The 20,453-nt window shown below is 31.5% G+C and overlaps 1 protein-coding gene and 1 non-coding gene across 2 annotated transcripts in view; one reads left to right on the plus strand and one right to left on the minus strand.

The window, feature by feature from the left end:
• LOC113404794 (uncharacterized) overlaps positions 1-13,644 on the minus strand; it is a 403,674-nt gene extending 390,030 nt beyond the window's left edge. Inside the window, exon 1 of the mRNA XM_064215520.1 lies at positions 13,216-13,644. Coding sequence (XP_064071590.1) covers positions 13,216-13,253 — 38 coding nt within the window. The 5' untranslated portion in view covers positions 13,254-13,644. The remainder of the gene's footprint in view (positions 1-13,215) is intronic.
• Positions 13,645-14,605: 961 nt separating this feature from the next.
• Trnag-gcc (transfer RNA glycine (anticodon GCC)) lies at positions 14,606-14,676 on the plus strand. The gene has a single exon. It is a non-coding gene; the product is annotated as a tRNA-Gly (tRNA).
• Positions 14,677-20,453: the final 5,777 nt, after the last annotated feature.

The following is a 20,453-nucleotide window of genomic DNA, read 5'->3' on the forward strand; positions in this document are numbered from 1 at the left end:
TTTTTGAAATGCATTTTGATTACATAAAAATAATTTTTGACATCATAAGTCGAACAAATGCTAGCTTTGATTGGGAAGTCACTGGCTCCTACGAGGAATGTTATGAAAACAATACAATCCTATGTTTCCCTTCTGGATCATTACAGAGCATACGGGAACAAAGTTTAACTGAGTTTCCGAAGCTATCTTCACACACGACTAATTCCAATTGAAATCAACTTGCAAAGTTTTAACTAACTTTGGAAAACAGATTCATAAACTCAAACCAACTTCTCTAATACCGTGTGTGTAGCCTGTTTTAGGGCTTGGTACTTGGTGGTAGGGCTTTGCGCAAGCCCTCTAAGTGGTACCACTCATTCATCAGATATGCTACCGCTAAGCATCAAGACTTATTATTGTTGTGTTCCGGTTTGAAAGGTGAGCGAGCCCTATAGGCTCAAGGGACATACCATCTCAGTTCCTAACGTTGGTATATATTTCTTACAACATCAATTTTTATTGGCGATGGTGACCACTTACCATCAGGTAGTACTAGTATATTATAGTCAATTCCAACCACAAGACGACAAAAGACAAAAAAAATTGTCGTCAAAGAATATTTGACGCCGAATTGACTGAAGATATCACATCTTTGATGGAGAGCTTGAATGATCTGTGATATTCATTATTGATCTGCAAAATAATGGCGGTATGAACGTCAACGAAGGTATTATCCGGAACTTTGGAAGTAAAATTAAAGTGTATGGACTATGGCCTCCTCTCCCTTTGAGGGAGGGAGAGAGACCACCACGCTGCTCCAATACGGGTTGGTGGAAAACACATGTGGCAGAATTTCGTTGAAATTAGACACATGCAGGTTTCCTCGCGATGTTTTCCTTCACCGCCGAGCACGAGATAAATTATAACCATAAATTAAGCAGATTCAGTGGTGCCTTCCTGGGTTTGAACCCGAAATCATCGGTTAAGATGCACGCGTCCTAACCACTGGGCCATCTCGGCTCAATTACTACTTACTACTAGTAAAATAATATTGTATTAGAAATAACCATATATTAATCAAAAACTCTTAGTTGAGCTGTTAACAAATCGCATGGACTCTGTAAATCTAAGGTTTGTGTATCTATATCCCTTCGATTGGAATAATCTATATTTAATGTAATTAAGCCTTACGTAAGCCAGCTGTAAACACATAATATCTACTAACGAAAGAAAACAACATTACGCAACTATGGAATAATAATTACAGCTTGGACCTATCATCAGACACACATCACAGACAATAAACATTTAGTAATAATAACCGTATCTTTAGATGACCGAAACAGGGGAGCGTATCTCGTCCGTGGATAATTATTCGATAAGAAATAAAATAAAAAATTATTCGTGGGGTGGCCACCCAGCGTGAAGCCCTCCAAGGCTGTGAGCTTTACAAATAGAGAGGGCCAATTGCCAATTAAAATCACAGCAGGTGGCCGGCCAGAGGGCAGCACTAGCTAATGGATTAGTTCGTGTTGGACCCACGCGTAGGGTCCAACTAGGACTAAATGTATAATATTAAAGTCGATTATAAATTGAATCATAATTGTTTTATAATTTTCAACTCGCATTGTCCCTCGAGCGCGGAGTATTACATAATAACTGGCGGTCAAGATAAAAGACGCTTTTAAAAAGCCAAGATGAATCATGATTAATCAGATTATTGAAGGGTTAAGGGCCTCAATTAGATTGATTAATGGATATCGTCTACTCAGCGCTATAGCTTCGTGCTTTTTTTTATTTTAATATGGTTCACTGATAAGCACAAATATAATCCTTCCATTTACGGACTATGAACGAATTGTCGATGTGATTTTTTTTTAATTCAGTACAATAGGCGTATCGGAATGGCTGACCAACCAGTACCGACATTCATCATAAATAAACCAAGGGACGTAACATATTGGTTTCCATGGTTACGGCGGATTAACGGTATGGAACAAAAATATTCCATAATCAAAATATTCAAAAAGGTTTTTATAGGAACTTGTGAATCGTCATGTTACAGGTTTAATTAAAGGTACCACAGGCTTGGAATGCTCTTACAATGACCATATTCATGTGTGATATGGGTGACCAATTGGTACTTACTATTATGAAGCCCACTTGCACGAATCCCTTCCTTTTAGAAGTAAAAAAAAACACGACTATATATTTTATATGATCTTATCACATTTTCAAACCCAGGCAGGCACCACTGAATTTTCATGTGCTTAATTTTGTAATTCGTCTCGTGCTCGGCGGTGAAGGAAAACATCGTGAGGAAACATGTGTATTCCACCAACCCACATTGTAGCAGCGTGGTGGAATATGATCCAAACCTTCTCCTCAAAGGGAGAGGAGGCCTTGGCCCAGCAGTGGGAAATTTACATGCTGCTAATGTAATGTAATTATCAAATTTTCGATTTAATTGATAATATTATAAATGCGAAAGTAGCTCTATCTGCCTGTCTGTCTGTTGCTCTTTCACTAACAAACAACTAAACCGAATTTGATCAAACTTCGTATGAAGCAAGCTTGAATTCCAAGAGAGACCATATCTTTCTTATTCCAACTAGTAATTAATGCGATTAAAATCCTAACTCCAAGAGACAATCACTATTACTGAGAAGAAAAACCTTTGACTTTACATACAATAAAGTAATTTCACAATAATACATAAATATGAAACTCTTGACGTTCTAACACATTAATTAATCCATTCCGCCATACAAATAAAGAATGAACGAGAACATTGTATAAGAAAAACTTTGCGACTTATAGACAGACGTCTATTGTCGCCGTTGGCCATATTTGGAAGAGGACAAGTACAATATTAATTATTAATAACTAATTTAAAAGCGTTCGTAACTGACAATACGATCCATACAATTCAATTACTAGATAAAATTTAATCGTAACTAGAAACCCGCCATTACTTCGCACGGGTGTAATATAATGATGAAAATGTTATAATAAATCATTTATAATCTATACAACTGACTGTAGAATACAAACAGTGATTTTTTTTTTTTTAATTATTTCATTAGTTCCTGAGATTACCTCCTACATACAAACAAATAAATATTACCTCTTTATAATAACACTACAAATATAGATATGATATAAATTATCAAATCACAGGATTTATGGAATTACATGCAAAATTTATTAAATTTTATTAAAGTATTTCATGTGATTATGAAAATCTGCCACATGTGAATCCACTCACCCGCATTTTAGTAACATGGTAGAAATAGCTAAAAAAATATCTCCTCGAGAAGGATGACACTTTAGCCCAGCAGTGGGATATTCACAGGCTGTAAGCCAGAGATAAAAAAAAAATGACACATAGGGTAATAATTTCTAATGTTTCTATTAGATAGAATAATTTACTATCTGGTAAGTAACGTAGCCTTGGTCATTGAAATTTATCTAGACACAACAGATAGTAACAGTTTCACATGTGAACGTTTGCGATAAGAGCCTCGATAACACGATCGTACGTGGAGAATGGGTTAGTTTTCAAGTATATTTCTGTATTTGAAAAGATACATCAACAAATAAAATCGTTATGTGCATTATATATAAAAAACCGGCCAAGTGCGAGTCGGACTCGCGCACGAAGGGTTCCTTACCATTTTCTATAAAAATGCCAAAAAAAAATTATGTCTATTGTATGGGATGCCCCCTGAAATATTAGTTTGATTAAATCTTTATTTTTAAAGTAAATGTATAACTAAACATTCTGTGATTAATTCAAGCGTCTACCTGTTGTATCGAGCAAAAATGAGCATCTGTCAGAACAGAACAGAAATATATCATCTGTGAAAATTTCAACTGTCTAACTACACGGTTTTTGCGATACAGCTTAGCGACAGACGGACGGACAGCGGAATCTTAATAATAGGGTTCTGTTTTACCATTTAGGTACAGGACCCATAAAAACACATTTATATTAACTCAAATATTATTAAGTACAAGATTGTGACATAAAAGAAAAACGTGATGTCAGTATTTGTTGATTTCCATACAAGAAAAACATTTATTACTTGTTTAAAAAAATATTGTTAAAAACGCTTGTGTGCGAATGGTTATTGTGTGCGAAATATTATACAATTAGTGAGTTTATGGTTGATAGCACACCTTGGGAACGGAACGATTGCATCCTGGCTATTTCTTTTCATATTGAATATTTTTTAATAATAAAATTGACAAAAAAAAACCCCTCTGAGTTTGTTTCGCCGGTTCTTCTCAGGTCAGGGTATTTCTCCAAACCGGTGAGAGTATTTAATTAGACCATCGTTCTGACGTATTTGAGAAACAAACATCCATCCAAACTTTCGCATGTATAATGTTAGTAAGTACTATTGTAAATCACTACTATTGTAAATCAACTACACTGTGAGCAGTTATCAATGCTAGGCGCATCTGTAATATATACATAGATAGATAGATGTTCCTTATCTATGTTTAATCATTCAAATAGGCTTTTACAAGAAGTTTTCAATCGTCATTATGCAGAATTGTATTAATATTTAAAGATACCATCAGTTCAGAATGTCTCAGTAGTTCGTCTTTAACAAAAAAATTATCCGTATCTATAATAAAATCATTTTACATGAATATACATCGTCTTAAACAAATATTGTTCATTTAACAGGAGAATTTACCGTTGCATAAAAAGTTTGATTTCTAAATCTTCAGTCGAAAGGAAGAAGTGCTTCCAATTGAAATTGCTCTATTGTTAGAACGCATTCATTTAAACCAGCGATTGCGAGCAACAGGTAACTTCAATTCGATTGAAGTATAAAATCCCCATTCAAATTAAATTATCAATTTATTGGGAATAATAACGGTTTTCTTTATATACGAAAAAAAAAAAAAAATTACCAATATTTATTACCTAACGACAAAATTTGCATTATACATACATAGGTTTCTTTTTCTATTTCTCAAGCCTCATATCATTTCACTGTTAACCCATTGTAAACTTTCAAACAATAGAAACTGCCACACAAACGTACCTACATTACGCACACTTGCATGTTTATAAAAATATAATTTCAAACTCAACGGTGAACGTCTGGTTGAGACACATATTGTTACACTAAATCACAATGTCTGTGGTGCATAAGAATTATAATTATATTTTTAAAGATGGAACGTTTTTATAAATGGCAGACAAATGTCAACGTCACAAAGAGGTTTTATATGTTAATAAAATGAATATCTTTCGTGTCTTCTCCATCCTACGTGACATTGGCGAAATAATATGTGCCCTGTCGGCACAACTAAAAGCCATTAAACTAAGAATTGAATTGAATAAAATGAAATAAATGCTATCATAACAGAGCCACTACGTACTCCGTAATCGTTAATCATTTATCGCAATACTTCATAACTCGCAACCGTTTTAAAAGAACAAAGAAAAATAAAAGAAAGTATCAATATGGTCATTGCTGTTCGAGTTTGACGATAACACGCAAATAAACACAAGTTCTCAAAGTTTAAGCTAAATATTAAAAAAAATAAGAACAAGAAACATTCCAATAATAACATTAAATCAACTTTAAAAATATTAAAAATAAATACAAAATTTATCATGTCATTGTAATAAATATTACAAAAATTTAACAGTACAGTAAATTAAAAAAGAATAGGTGCATTAAAAACAGCATATAACTTATAATTTTAAATATAAATTATTTGAAAACAAGCGATTAGCGCTTTAAAATCGCTGAAAAATATGTATACGTTTGTATCTTGAGCTTCGTGGATATCCGCTGAGAACTCGATTTTCGATAAACTTAAAGAAAACGAGATCAAAACAGCTCCAAACTTTTTAAACATATCTAATGCTGTATCGAAAACGATGTCGGCGTGAACTTTCTAACTATGATGTCACTTGTTATACAATATTATTACACGCCGGTCTCTAGTGTAATCAATTATGCTATCATATATCTAGGGTGACCATATATATATGGAATCAGTCGGATAGTCCTGACTCCATAGTAATTATCACTAAGTTAAATTTTATATAGATTACATAATTTATAATGAGCCATATATTTTTTAAAACTTGTACATTTTTCAGTATCAGCCACGGTAAGGCACATAATTCCATATTTTTTTAATCACACAGTTTTACGAAATCAGCGATAGATGTGTCAGTTTTTCCTTAACATAACAAAATATTCAACCGTTACATTATTGCACTATACCGTTTTACGTGAATAGATACGTTATTTTTGTAAATGGTCACCCTAAGCATACAGAATGGTTAATTTGATATCGTTATTAGTTTTAGTTGACGGTTCAAATTATTATTATAAGCCATGTTAACTGAGAATCATTATAAAACAACATTATGTTTTACATAAAAAATATACCAATTTATGAAGTAATGCTTCTAAACACATTTCACTGGGTGGTATTGCTCCGTGCAAGGCGGACAGTGTAGGTAACTACCGTGACATATTATACAGTCAAAAGCAATGCTCAGTATTTTAAGGTTCCGATTGGAAAGGTAAGTGAGCCAGTGTAATACAAAGGCACAAGAGACATATTTGTTTATACAAAAATAGTGAAATATTTAATTATATCAAATTTATGATTTGTGGACTCCCTTTGTACATGTAAGTATTTAAAATTAATTATTTGGAAATGATAAAGCAAATTATTGCAATAGTTTATTTAAATTTAAGTCTGATGAGATGGCAGTTTAATATTATGCTTTGAATGTAACCTCATTTTTAGTTTACATGGTTTCATTCTAAATTCAAATTTTGAGAATGTCTTTATTAATAAATATTATAAGAGTTTTTGATTATTTCACGAATAAAAGGAAATCACGTGGCAAAATAAGTGGCATAGTGACTAAGGTTGCCATAAATGAAAAAAAAAACTTCCAATATTTATTTTTAATTGTTTTCATTTGCAAATAAACATCGCCTACTTAATATAATGTACGTTACTGTTGTCGAATTCGTGTTATAAGTTTTTTCTTTACCCTACATCAACAAAATATTCAACACGTTTTGGCTCGGGTCAAATAAAAAATATTGGTGTCGCAAATTCTTCCGGTCTTTGTGTCGCGTCCAATAAATGGAAGGGAAATAAACAATAGCCTTATATTTTCTTAGTCATTGGTTAAGTAGGTGACGATTTACTTTTTTTTTTAAACTTATTTACTGTCATTTATCAAAATGCCATTTTTATTTAAGTACTTTGTTACAAGCACTTATGAATCGTTATAATATATGGTAATTAAATAGAATGAAAATAATATTCATACTGTAGAGGTACTCCGTAAGAAGAAATTCGAAACTCACCGCAGAACACGAGTGTGAAATGTCAGAATGTGTTCGATATGTCGACATGTTTTATATTAATTATTTTACAAAATTTATAGGATACACTTATAAAAATTGCGTAACACCGTTAGCCGGTTGTCAAGATTTCACGAGAGAGATGCGAAGTGAATTCTTATAGAATCGCACTTTCGCATAAAAATCGACTACTATTTTTTACTTTTTATCAAAAGTATAATCTTATATTGGCATACATAATAATATTAAAACAAGAAAGATTGAAATAAAAAAAACCCCTGGTCATATCATAATGTCAAATACTACATACCTTATCACATAAGCTTAAAGAATCATTTAATTAAATTTCATCATCATCATTAAATTCTCCTTTATTCTCTTAGTCTTTCTTTAATCGTATATTGTAAATTATAATTCTCTTCTTGCAAATATAATTCCTAATAGTCTTGGCCCTCAATATATTATTTGATTATTTTACCATTATTGCCATTTACATTTATTGCAATAAAAACATCTTTAAACATAACCTTAGCCGTTAGTAAAACTATTAATTATTTTTTAATTTGGCAACATTTCTATACGCCCGTACGATTTTTATTGAAAAAGTTCCAAAGTGTTCCAAAAACTGACTTCATAAATGCTAAATTGACCATTAAAAATCGATTCTATTTACGATCTCTGTGAAATAGATTCGCAATTTATTGACCATTTAACGAAAGTGTTACGAATATTTAGGATTGTTATTTTTTAAATAAAATGTTAGCACCGACTCCATTCAAATATATCTATATATATAAAAAAAATATGTTGTTTAACTGTTTCGAATGAATAGACTTCGAAACAGTTGAAGCGATTATTATAAAAATATATGTATATTTTATTGGAGGTTTTTAATGACATCTGATTTGTTGCGCCTTGACACTAGATTGCACTCACACCTCATCTTCTATTGAATCAATCGCTATGACAATTGGGATAATACACACAGACAGCAGAACCTCAGCCAGGCCTTTCCAGTATGACCATGGAAGATTTACGTCTTGATGCGTCCACTGTCAATTACTTCAAATTTTTATACCTACAGTTTAGACTAAGATTATTTATATGCATATCCAAATAAAGTGTCTGACTACACTATAACTGAAACAAAAAGCCAACTTTTTTACCTTTGTGTACGTTTGACGCGCCAAACGTCATGCTACTTTACTAGTGTGCGTGTGCTTAGTAGCCAACTGTTAGCCACTATTTGTTTTAACGCGTTCTCAGCAGTCTATTTAGATATAAAAATAATCAAATAATTTGGTACATATTGATTATTATTAACCTAATTCATCTATATTTATAAAAAATAATTATCAATACATTGAGTAAACATTTATTTCTATTAATTTTTATAGATTTAACTGTAATTAAATTAATAACTTTAAAGCTCATTAATACGACAAAAAAATTACTGGGCTGTTTTTTCTATGTCTATTTACATACACAGACGTTATCGTCGACTAAGTCGCAATAAGGCACTAGTATGTCAAAACAAAAACGTGTCCGAAACTAAATATCTATCGCCGCCGATGTAGGCTAGCTGGTATCGTTTTTCTTGCTTGTGCTCACAGCGCGTTAGCGTTTTTTCGAATCCGACACCAGCAGGCCGTCAGCTGACTCAGTGGAAACAAAAACCACACAACCTACACATAGCAACATACTTTAATATATTGAGTACATTTACATTTATCAATTAACAAACTTAAAGCTTATAATTTGCAAGATTATACAGAAGAGTAGATGACCTGTCCCGGCTGTACACCGGTACACTAATGATCTTTGTACACATAATAGATTGAAAAACAAATATAAAAATGAATGCTTGTTTGCTTCCGACTATGGCAGTTGAAATTCTCGACTTTTCTCTATGCATGTATTATAACATATAAACCAAACTTTTGAATCGCTCTGTTCATTGATGAAAACCTCATTAAAATCCGTTGCTTAGTCTAAAAGATCTAAGCGTACAGACGACCAGAAGCGAATTTATTTTATACTGTATAGATAAAAAGTAGGTATATTATAGTGTAGGTAGATAAAAAGTAAAGGCAGATTTGGTGTTCGTTGATTTTATTAATTGGTGAAAAAAGTGTAATTACTGTGACGATGACTCTTGCTTATAAAATTATTGTCCCTGGTTGCAAAATATGACCCACACACTAACAGGGGAAGTAATTGATATGTCGTACATAAGATATATTAAGTTGAGGATAGCTAGAATTCGTGAAACTGTTAAACTACTGGAACGCACTGTTATTTTTGGATACTACATCTGTACCTATAGTCATACGAAGATCCCGATTCCTTACAAATGTTTTCTTATGTTAAAGGTTGTCTGTAAGAGATATCTTAAATCAATAAGGCCGCCTTTGTGCACCTTAATGTAATAAATTATATTATTTAACAGTCCTTTTATGTATTTTCGTGTTCAATAAAGACTTTTTTCTTTGCTATTTTCTGAAATATGACTATCTTATTCTGTCTTCTAACGGAATATCAGATATAATCAGAATACTTTAGAAGCAGATGTTCTGTATATACATAGCACTCATTAACGAAGGTATTTGAACGTGTATAGTAATTAACTGAAATTTATCGAGAAGAGCTCGTGAATGTTGTGATACTGAATATAAAATAAGATTAAAACATCCGTTATATTTGAAAATATGCTAATTTTATAGAAACCTAGTCCGATATGCCGCTATAATGTGTAAAAATTATCGTACCGTTGAATAGACATAATCATTGGACCGCCTCGTTTGTCTAGTAGAAAGATATGAGTCCACAGATTTCGAGGTTCAGGGTTCAAATCTCTGATCGGCCCGGAAAAAAGTTTATGGGTATTTCTGACAATTCTTAGTAACAGCCAGGAGTCTGGAAGTTTCCGTACCTCGGGAAGAACGTTTACCTATTCCAACCATAATAGGAAAAAAGCCAAATGCACAACATTTGACAGCAAATTGACGCGATATTATTGGTTGAGAGCTTGATTAGTCTATGATATTCACTATTGGTTTGCGAAAAAATATCGTTTTGAACGTCGACGAAACTGTTAACGGAATTTTGGAAGTAAAATTAAAGTGAAAATAAGTAGTTAAGTGTAATAGTGTTGTATTATAAATAAAGACATATTTGTTAATCATCTGTTTGCGCACACACTTGTACACATCACGTCACATATGACCAATAAGGTATTCTACTATGTTTGAAAAAGTACTTCAAAATGTTGATTTTCCTAATAAAAATCCACAAAAATATATTTCGGCAAAATAAACACGCTTTCTTGCCATAAAATTAAATTAAATTTTAAACCTTTTTTATTCCCACTAAAACACTGTCAGTCATTTTGATGACGTCATATTGTTAAAAACAACAGTCGTGTATGTACGAACGGTACTCATTCAACGTTAACGGCTATAAATATTTGGTGTTTTTTGGGAAAATAATGAATTACAATCGCTATCGTTAGAGTGTAATGTACAAATACTAGCATTAAAACTCTAGAAAAGTTGTTTATCAAAGTGCCAGATGATATTAAAATTACAGTGTTTGCCTATCTGACGCCACACCATGGCGGCTCGTGTGGCGCCTGGCGACTAAAAATTACGACTCTTAATTTTAAAACAATAAATTAATAATGCGCTTTTATTACTCGCTATCAAAATATCGAAGTATATTCCTACATATATGTATTTTAATTTTTATTAAATTTCAGTGAATCTTAACCGATGATCCTGATTTCAAACTTTAATTTGTGTTTATAATTCATCTCGTGCTCGGCGGTGAAAGAAAACATCGTGAGGGAACTTGCTAATGGAAAATCGGAGACGGGGCCTAAGCCCAACAGTGGGACATTTACAGGCTTATTAGATTTGCTTTTATTATATTAAAAAGCTGAAGTGTTTGTTGGTTTGTGCGCGGTAATCTAAAGGACTATCGGTCCAATTTGTTTTTTTAAAAAAAAGGATGTTTGCGTTTATTAACCCTTTAATTGAGAAATTTTATAAACTGTTACATTTCACGCTATGGTATAATTAATGGTAGGGCTTTGTTCAAGCCCCTCTGAGCAGGTACGGACAACTTATTACATATTAAACCATCAAACAGCAAAACTTAGTATTTTTGTGATACGGTTGGAAGGGTTAGCGTCTCCGAAGAACTACTGGCACAGGGAAAATAACATCTTAGTTCCGTAGACTAGTGGCGCATCGGTGATTTATGGAATGGTTAATATTCTTTACGGTGCCAATGTGAGCATTAAAATCTAAAACCAACTGCAACTTATATAATAAAAAAGATGTGCACCACGGCTAATCGTTAGAGATAGATCGCTAAGGGGCTTAGCCGTATAAAGCATTAAGATATTCTGTTGCCCATACCTATTAAACGCGAACTTTATAATTATTCTAATTATACTTCTTAGCAAGTCTACTACTTAAAGCAAAATAAAATGTGGGCACTTGTAGTGATTACTTTGCTAAAAACCTGCCCTTTGGGGTCAAGACCCTCCCAAACGACAATCCTGGATCCGGCACTGATTCCTACATATATATATGTTCATACATCTTACTCGCCGCTAATGTTAATAATCTACGTCACAATTAAAAAAATAAAAATATAAACGCGAAGGACTAATCCACAGACAATCAAAACCTTTTTACCGAGCTGTTATTCTTTTTAATACGTTTGAAGTCGGTTTAAACTATTAATTTAAATAAAGAAAGATAATTTTACAATGAAGTTAATAAATCACTCTAAATGTTTTTTTTAGCTATTCTTTATTTAAATTAAATTTTACGATTATACTGCCTAATATTAAATTTATTTTTATTAGCCTCGTTTACGTAAAAAAATAGCCGACTTTACATAGCTGTAGTTTTAGATTAATTTGTTTCTTTACTTCTTAGTAAGTATTTATATATAATATTTATAAATGAAATAATCTCAATATGCAAATGCATATGTATCTACCTATATATTTTTTCAAATTTGTAATAAGCATACATAGTCCGGTTTTACTGTTATTAAAAACAAACAATTTATCTTTTTTTTCTTATGATGTTTGTATCTTTACGACTCGCTTACTATCGAAATAGACCAGGTGTTTGTGATGTTCTATTACAGCTGCTAGTTGAAGCAGGTGAAACGAGAATAAATGCTTAACTTTTTAATTTTAGAATTTTGCAATAAAAATAATAAACAAACGCTGACAGAACCTCTTTGACCGTTTTTATGTAACAGCTGTTAGCTTAACACATAATTATTATTTATTCTATTTTTAACAATATATAAATACAAAATAAATGATATTCGTTTTAAATGCAAATACAGGTCGATTAAGAAATGCATGCATATTGGGCACTAGATTGCTGCTATGTTTGACCAATAAAGAATAATAAAATTAAAATAAATTAAAAAAAAAATTAAACTTATGGTCGGTCAAATACTACTTAAACTACATGTTTGTACGAAGGCGTAGCGCCGGCTTAATCAATTTAAGTGCAAAAAATCTTTTACTATAAAATTTAATGTATAACAATACCAACGTAACCTAACGTCGTGTTTATAATCTCCCTAGTTTTAAAATAAATTACCGTATCTTCGATACTTTATATGAACGTAAAATTGCGTACCAATATTACATTGCAAGTAAGAATATAAACATTAAATAATTAATTACAGACCGTTACTAATAGGATTCTCTAAAATGTTTCTATGCAGTATTATTTACCACCTTTGCATTAAAAAAAAAAAACTGATCATAAATTGTAACTTTGACAAAAAAACGATGTTGTGTTAATCCTAAAGATGGTTTATACATTACCTTTTTGGTTTCCATTTCTTCATCAAAACTCCAAACATGTTGTTACGAAAGCTGCTATCAATATCCAGAAACACCACAACACTTAACACCGCCTACACACAAATCTAGCTTCCTAATAAACACTAATATATACGTCACTGACTTCTGAATCAAAACAAATAAACGCACAAAACATTAAACTTGCACTTTAGGTCATCCCAAAATACCTATTGACCTAGACACACTGAGCGTCCCATAACTAAGAGGACGCACAATCGATAAACTTATCTTATTTAATACCACTTAACTAAGGGATAAATTAATATTACAATTGCTATTTTGAGTCATAATTTCTCATTTCATTATTAATCCGCAATCGATCTTTTAATCGGAATAATCGATGCAAGGAAACATAAAATTATTACATAAACACATCCGCTGTTTGTCAGCGACGCGACCGGACTGAATCGGAGTCGAGTCGACTAACGAGTTGAGTTTTTTATCGAGTTTTACGTAAAATCTGTCGACACTGTTGGACGATCAGTCGCTATTCGGTGTGAACTGAGATGAGAAGCATTGTCGATCAGCTGGTTGTTTGGCGCCATTTTGAATTTTTTATGACAAGTTATGTATAATAATATAATAATTTAAGCATAAATTAATTATTTATTAAATTGAATTGTTATATAATATTAATAAAATACTTAGAAATTGTAATTTGAAATTAATTATTTTTAAAGGAGCAGTAGTTTTGCAGACCAAAATTGTTGTAGAATACAAACTTCACCTAAAATCTGTATAATACTGTTATTATGACTAAAATAATTAAAATGAAGCAGTTTATAAGTAAATAATTAATCTTTAGGATGTCATTGACCTATGTTGAAATAATCTAAATTCCACAACACATCTGTGTTAACAAAAGATTCTTTTGTTCAAAACATTATCATTTTTAAGAAACCCCTAGTGTCTTTGGCTGATGCCGACTAGCGACCTGTTTTTATGTGTAGTGTGGACCTATGGTAATCCTACTTTATACAAGTAGACTTAGTTTAGAGGTAGATATCAGTAAAATTTATTCGTAATGAGGATTTTGCCGAAGTAAACCGTCAAACATTTTTACACTTATGTTAAACTAAAAATTTCGATTATTTTTTACTATTTGAAATACCTACTTAACATACGTTAAGGTGAAAGTACTTTAATAAACTAATCCAAAACAAAATAACCCAGATTTTAATATATTTATATTTTTTTACAATTAAAGTTTTTTTTAATACTATTATTTTTTTTGGTTTAAGATGTTCGTTTAATCAACCCACAATTAGAACTATATTATGTAGTGAAATTTATCCTTATTTTCGTATTTAAAAAAATGAATAATATTCATAATTTCGCATATTTTAAATAAGCATCGGTGGTTCAGTGGTAGAATGCTCGCCTGCCACGCGGGCGGCCCGGGTTCGATTCCCGGCCGATGCATGTTTTTTTCGAATGTCATTTATTTTTTCATGTACAAAATAAAATTGTCGTTTACTGTTACATATTTTTGATAAAATATAGAATTTCAATTAATAGTCGAAATGACTATTTAATATGCAAACTGCGTAAACGTGAACGTTTCGTTTAATTTTATACAATTTGTCACCCTCGGTCCTTCGTAACGGATAGGGCATTAACCTTGACCTTGAATGTTATAAAGGGTTGTATCGATTAAGGAAATTTATAGCAAAAGGGGTGGTTTTCATTTTTAGATATCACGAATATATGTATGTATGTTTTATATTTTTACTCAAATGTAATTAAATCTTATTTAGTATGTAAGTATTTTAATAAATTAAAGCTCTTTAATTAATTAATTAATAGCATTAATAGGTTTTTATTTTATCTATTTTTATAAACGTACATAAAGTATCTTTATTCCGACCACAAGCCAAAAGCCAAATAAACAACATTTGACAACGAATTTTTAACGCAATGTCATCGATCGAGAGCTCGATTAAACTATGATATTCACAAAGGATTTGCGAAAAAATAGCGTTTTGAACGTTGATGAACTGTTATTGGAACTTTGGTTTTTAAATTAAAGTGGATATAAGTAATTAAGTGTTTTATTACACTTTGTTATAATAAAAAAAATACATGTTTTCATTAAAAACTTTTTTATAGTGTACAATATTTTAGGATACACGATACAGGCGTCAATAGTTTTTTTGATTTTTTTTTAACTTTGCCGATTTATAAATACAAATCATTTGTGAGAAAAAAAACTAATAAATGAAGCATAAGCCGTGGAGCTAATTTTTGACTTTTGTTATATATAATTGTATTTAACAAACATAATGTATCTCATATGTCGAAAAAGAGTAACTACTGAATTTCTTGCCGACCTGAGAATCTGTAGTAGCTTTATTTTTAATATAGTTCTGTAAAATGACAATTCAAAAGTGCTCGTAAAAGCGTTCTGAAATAAAGTATATTTTGATTTTGATTTTATAAAAATTAAATCCGCTCAACTCTACTTTTACTTAAGAAGAAGATTTGGAGCTTATTCCAACACTCTGGTACCTATATTTCATCATTACAATTTACCTTACGGTGTTCCCATTATGCGGCGAACACGAGATCAATTATACACACATGCATACTCAGCGGTGCACGCCCTGGTCTGTATCCGCAATGTTTATTTTTAAGATTCATTCTGCATGTTCTAACTACTGCGCCATCTCGGCTGACTGCAGATCACATCGTAGATCTTGATATCAGGCAGAACAAGAGACCGCGTATAAGCGCTGACCTGGAGATCTCCCCTTTAACCCAAAAAATATATTTAAAAGACCTTTTTCGACAAAAAGCTTTAAATTTATTAAACAAACATTTATATACATATAAATACGAATCGTATATTGTCATATATCGATCGTCGTATATATTTTAAATAAGGAGCGTGAATACGTGTTATATGTCTTCGTTCGTTCGTTATTATGTTATTTTCCTTTTATATGTCTTAATTGATTAAAATAACCCTAAAATAAGCTTACATGAAGAAAAGATGTATTAGAACTTCAATAAATAATATTTGGAAATTGATGGACCACATCTTCTGGGGCTTCTCATTGATGGTCCAACTTGAACATCATCAGCGAGTCACCACCAACGCACTCTACTCTAGATTTAAACGGGGCCTACATAACATGAATTCAAAACGTAGGTCAAGTTTAACACACTTACCCATTTTTAAGCCACCTTTACGATCCGCGTATTTCCGTGCAATGAGCTATGATAGAACATTCTAGAAATTCTAGTCTATGTAGAACTGAGATAAATGCTGGATATATTTAAACAGCTAGGCCTAGCTCCGAGCTAGTTACTCGCTAGAGCGACATAAACGGCACGTGAGCACGCGTCACGCTTTCATTCCGTCATTAACTCTCTTACTAACAAAAAGTTTTTACTCTACAATGTATATGTCAATTATGTAATTATGTATATTAAATATGTAAACATCCGCATGGCACATTTTTATTAAATATTTTGTGAATTTAAAAATAAAACAAAATTAAATTATCTTAAGCGTCCTTCACAGTAAGGTCTCTTTTCAGGTATTCTCTGAAAAGAGTGCCGGCGACAGACAGACGGTGTGCGTAAGCTAAGTAAAAGGGATCAGCATTTGGCTGCGGAACCCAACAAAAATATAACTTACATAGTAAAACAAGTTAACTTAACTTAATAAATGATTTCACTTTTCAAAGGAAAGTTTTCTGTTCAATGTTAAATGCTGTGTTACGTCAGTGTGAAATTTTAACATCTATAATATTACCCATAAAAGATATATAAATATAACATTGTTAGTTATGAACTTAAAAAAAGTTATTTCACATGAAATATAATCATTGGAATATAAAACACAGATCAAATAAAATATGTTACGTACAATTAAACCGTAAGACTGATTGCAGACGGCGCCGTAGACAGCTTGTAATGCTCTGTGCCTTCTTACACGTGACGTTTCGTGACAAAAAACGCTGCTAAGCTTATAAAGCGTCTATAAACGAGACCAATTATATACAACACACTCACGCTGTCTCCGCCTAAGCTGAGTTCTTGCAAGAGAAGGAAGTAGTTTTAGTAGAAAATACCGTTAACGTAAAAACTGTGTTTACATACTTCTACGCTGAATAAATAAATTTACATTTGAATTTCGAATTTGAATTAAGACGATCTCATCACATCCTCCGCCCTCACGTTGGCTCCTCTTTACTAAATCGAGTATTCGATCTCCGAACTAGAGATACGAAACGAAACGATTATAATGGCCGCATTGTGTGTTCACAGCCTAACCCGTAGGCTTATGACATTTATCATGTAAAAAAAAAACATCTTTAGAACAATACGTTTCTTAGACGCACAATAGACATTCCTTTTTTCATCCCAGTACGATAAAAACAAATGTTTTGATATTTAACAGTAGTTGATAACGTCGTGTATGTCAACTATGTATTTACTTTTACCTATTTGTGAGCTGTATTACAATTATGTTTTGTTTTTTACATACCGGTATGAATGGTCATATTTTTTTAAATTTATTTAATACACAATTAATAATTATTATATATTTTTTAAATGTTAGAGTGTGTATAAGATGTCGTTTGTCGGCCAATATTCTGAATTCAAAATTACTTTTTTAACAGAAAATATTTATATATTATTTAATCTTGCAAGCATTTTTACACGCCTATAAAAAAGTGTAATGATTTCGGGATTTATGTTTATTTGCATGTACGTTTCTTTTCTCCCTTAACTTTTAAATGGTTCAAACCAGTTATTATTTAAAAAAAAAGAATAATATTACATTCGTTTTTTTTAAATTCGAAATTTTAGTTAAACTATGACTACCTCTAGTGAACAAATAATTAAAAAAACCAACGTTCACGATAGACCATGCAAGTTTAACTATTTATATTTAAATATAATTCAAGTATAACCTATATCGCAATACAAACTACTCGCCCTTATAATATCTTTATTTAAATGGAGTATTTTATCAATCGGCGCTAGTCGTCTATCTAGGTTACTTGAGTGACATTTAACAGATACTATAGACTATTGAGGCATGTCAGCTTTAATTGGCGCAGCTTCACTGATCCTTACCATAGACACGTAATTCATACAAATAAAAGTTAAAAACGAATATACACATTTTAGATTTGAATTCAACTGTAATTTACAAACTGATTTATATTTCATCATTCAATTACTCATTGGTCAATATTAATTTAAATAATTTAAATCATGAGATTGATGAAATATTTACTTAGGGATAATTAATCCTGTGGAAACCATTGTATATCGAGCACTCGTTTATACACCTGGGTTGCCATGTCTTTTTTTTGTACATATGTTATAGTAGATGCGATAACAGCCTTCACTGGGCGTAATAAAAAAGTAAGAAGCATAAACGGAACACAAAACATAATACCATATAAATATACGGATGCGTTCAAACGTTTCTACGTGATTTGAGCACAAACAAAAAAAAACATTTTCTGTATGTTAAATACAATTATATATATGTGTATGGCATATGGTATTTAATCCAAGATAGGGTATAAATCTTTGCTTTTAAGTTCGGACTGATGACAGACCCACATCGCAGGCTTCATGAGAGTTTCGAGGCACGGAGTCATAACATCATTCTTTGTTACAGACGACAATTGATACTAATGAGATTTTATTGGCCCCATAGAATCGAATCCAATTTTAATCTATTATAAAGTATATTTAAAAACAACGAATCAGATTATATATGTATTATATGTAAATAAGTCCCTAAAAATACGTTACTTCCCAAGCCCAAAACAATAAGTGTACAAAAAAAAATATTCTTTTTTTTCATTCATAAATGTAACGTTAGTAAACGATTTATGAATATTTTATACGATTTATATAAATAAACTAGATCTTATATAAGTATATCTTGATGCTCTCCTATTCTCTGATTTCGTATCGGATATAACCATGAAATTATATACAATTGTAGAGAATAAAGATACCGATGCCTCGATAAAATCGATTCGATTTCAATCGATTTAGAATTGACAGAATAATGGTAGACGTAGGATATGTTTATTCTATTCGTATTATCTATTGATAATATTAATAAATCTGAACTATCTGAACGTCCTGAGAATCACCAGTAATTAGAATGAATTTATGAAAGATCGGAGTTCATTTTGATTATATTAATAGCGATGCTAAGATTATTTTGTAAGCTTCTCTTCGTACAAACATTTCGACATATTTTATTTTCGCCTCAAATATTTATATGACTAAGGCTGTCTTCCATCAGAACTACCTTGAATTGATTTCATCTTCTAGAAACATCAGAGATACTTAATAACTGTAATCGCTCTCGTTATTGTGTCTCCCGATTCGAATATCAACTCAAAATTTGTATGTATGCTGACGTCACACCAGTCTATCGATTACCAACCCAGATGATTTAATCCAAGTGACCATTTCAAAGAGTTACTACATAAATAATAAATGACGTGATAAGACATCATAATATCAAAATGGCTCTAAAACAGAGATATCGTAGTTTCCGAGACGCTGATTGAATGTGGTGCTTTATAATATATGCAGATGAATATACGAAACAAATTAAAAACAAATACTCGAAAAATGGCAAGGATGTAAGTCTGCGGAGAAATAATTGAAAAAACAAAATGTCGTCTCCAAAATATACACATTTGTTGGTTCGCATTTAGAGGGTCGACATTTTCCAAATACATCAAACAATTGCTTTAAGTCAACATAATTATGGACATACATAGAATAATTATCTTAAATAAATTTCTACTTTATTTATGTTCTTTACAAGTCAATATTGTATTATTTTAATAAAAAAATGTCTCGTGGAACCCCAAGGCTGAAGCCATACGGCCGAAACCCGATCCTAAATATTGGAACAGATTCGATAAATTGCACTTTAATGATGTATTTGTATAATCCATAAGGTTAAGAACGGTTGCTTATGATATTGGGATCTACTATGAGATCCACTGGTGTAATCTTTATTTATTTTAAACGAAAAATAAATATAATAAATAGCTAAGCCTTTTCGGTTAGAAGATTAATATAACAATTTTTCTAACCAGTAAATATCGATACTTATAGTAATTATGTGTTGTCTAACTTTCATAAATGCCTATTTATATTAAACTGAACAAAGTTGTGTTCATTAGACTACAGATCTT

This window comes from Vanessa tameamea, chromosome 8 (assembly GCF_037043105.1).
Source record: "Vanessa tameamea isolate UH-Manoa-2023 chromosome 8, ilVanTame1 primary haplotype, whole genome shotgun sequence".
NCBI classification, from domain to species: domain Eukaryota; kingdom Metazoa; phylum Arthropoda; class Insecta; order Lepidoptera; family Nymphalidae; genus Vanessa; species Vanessa tameamea.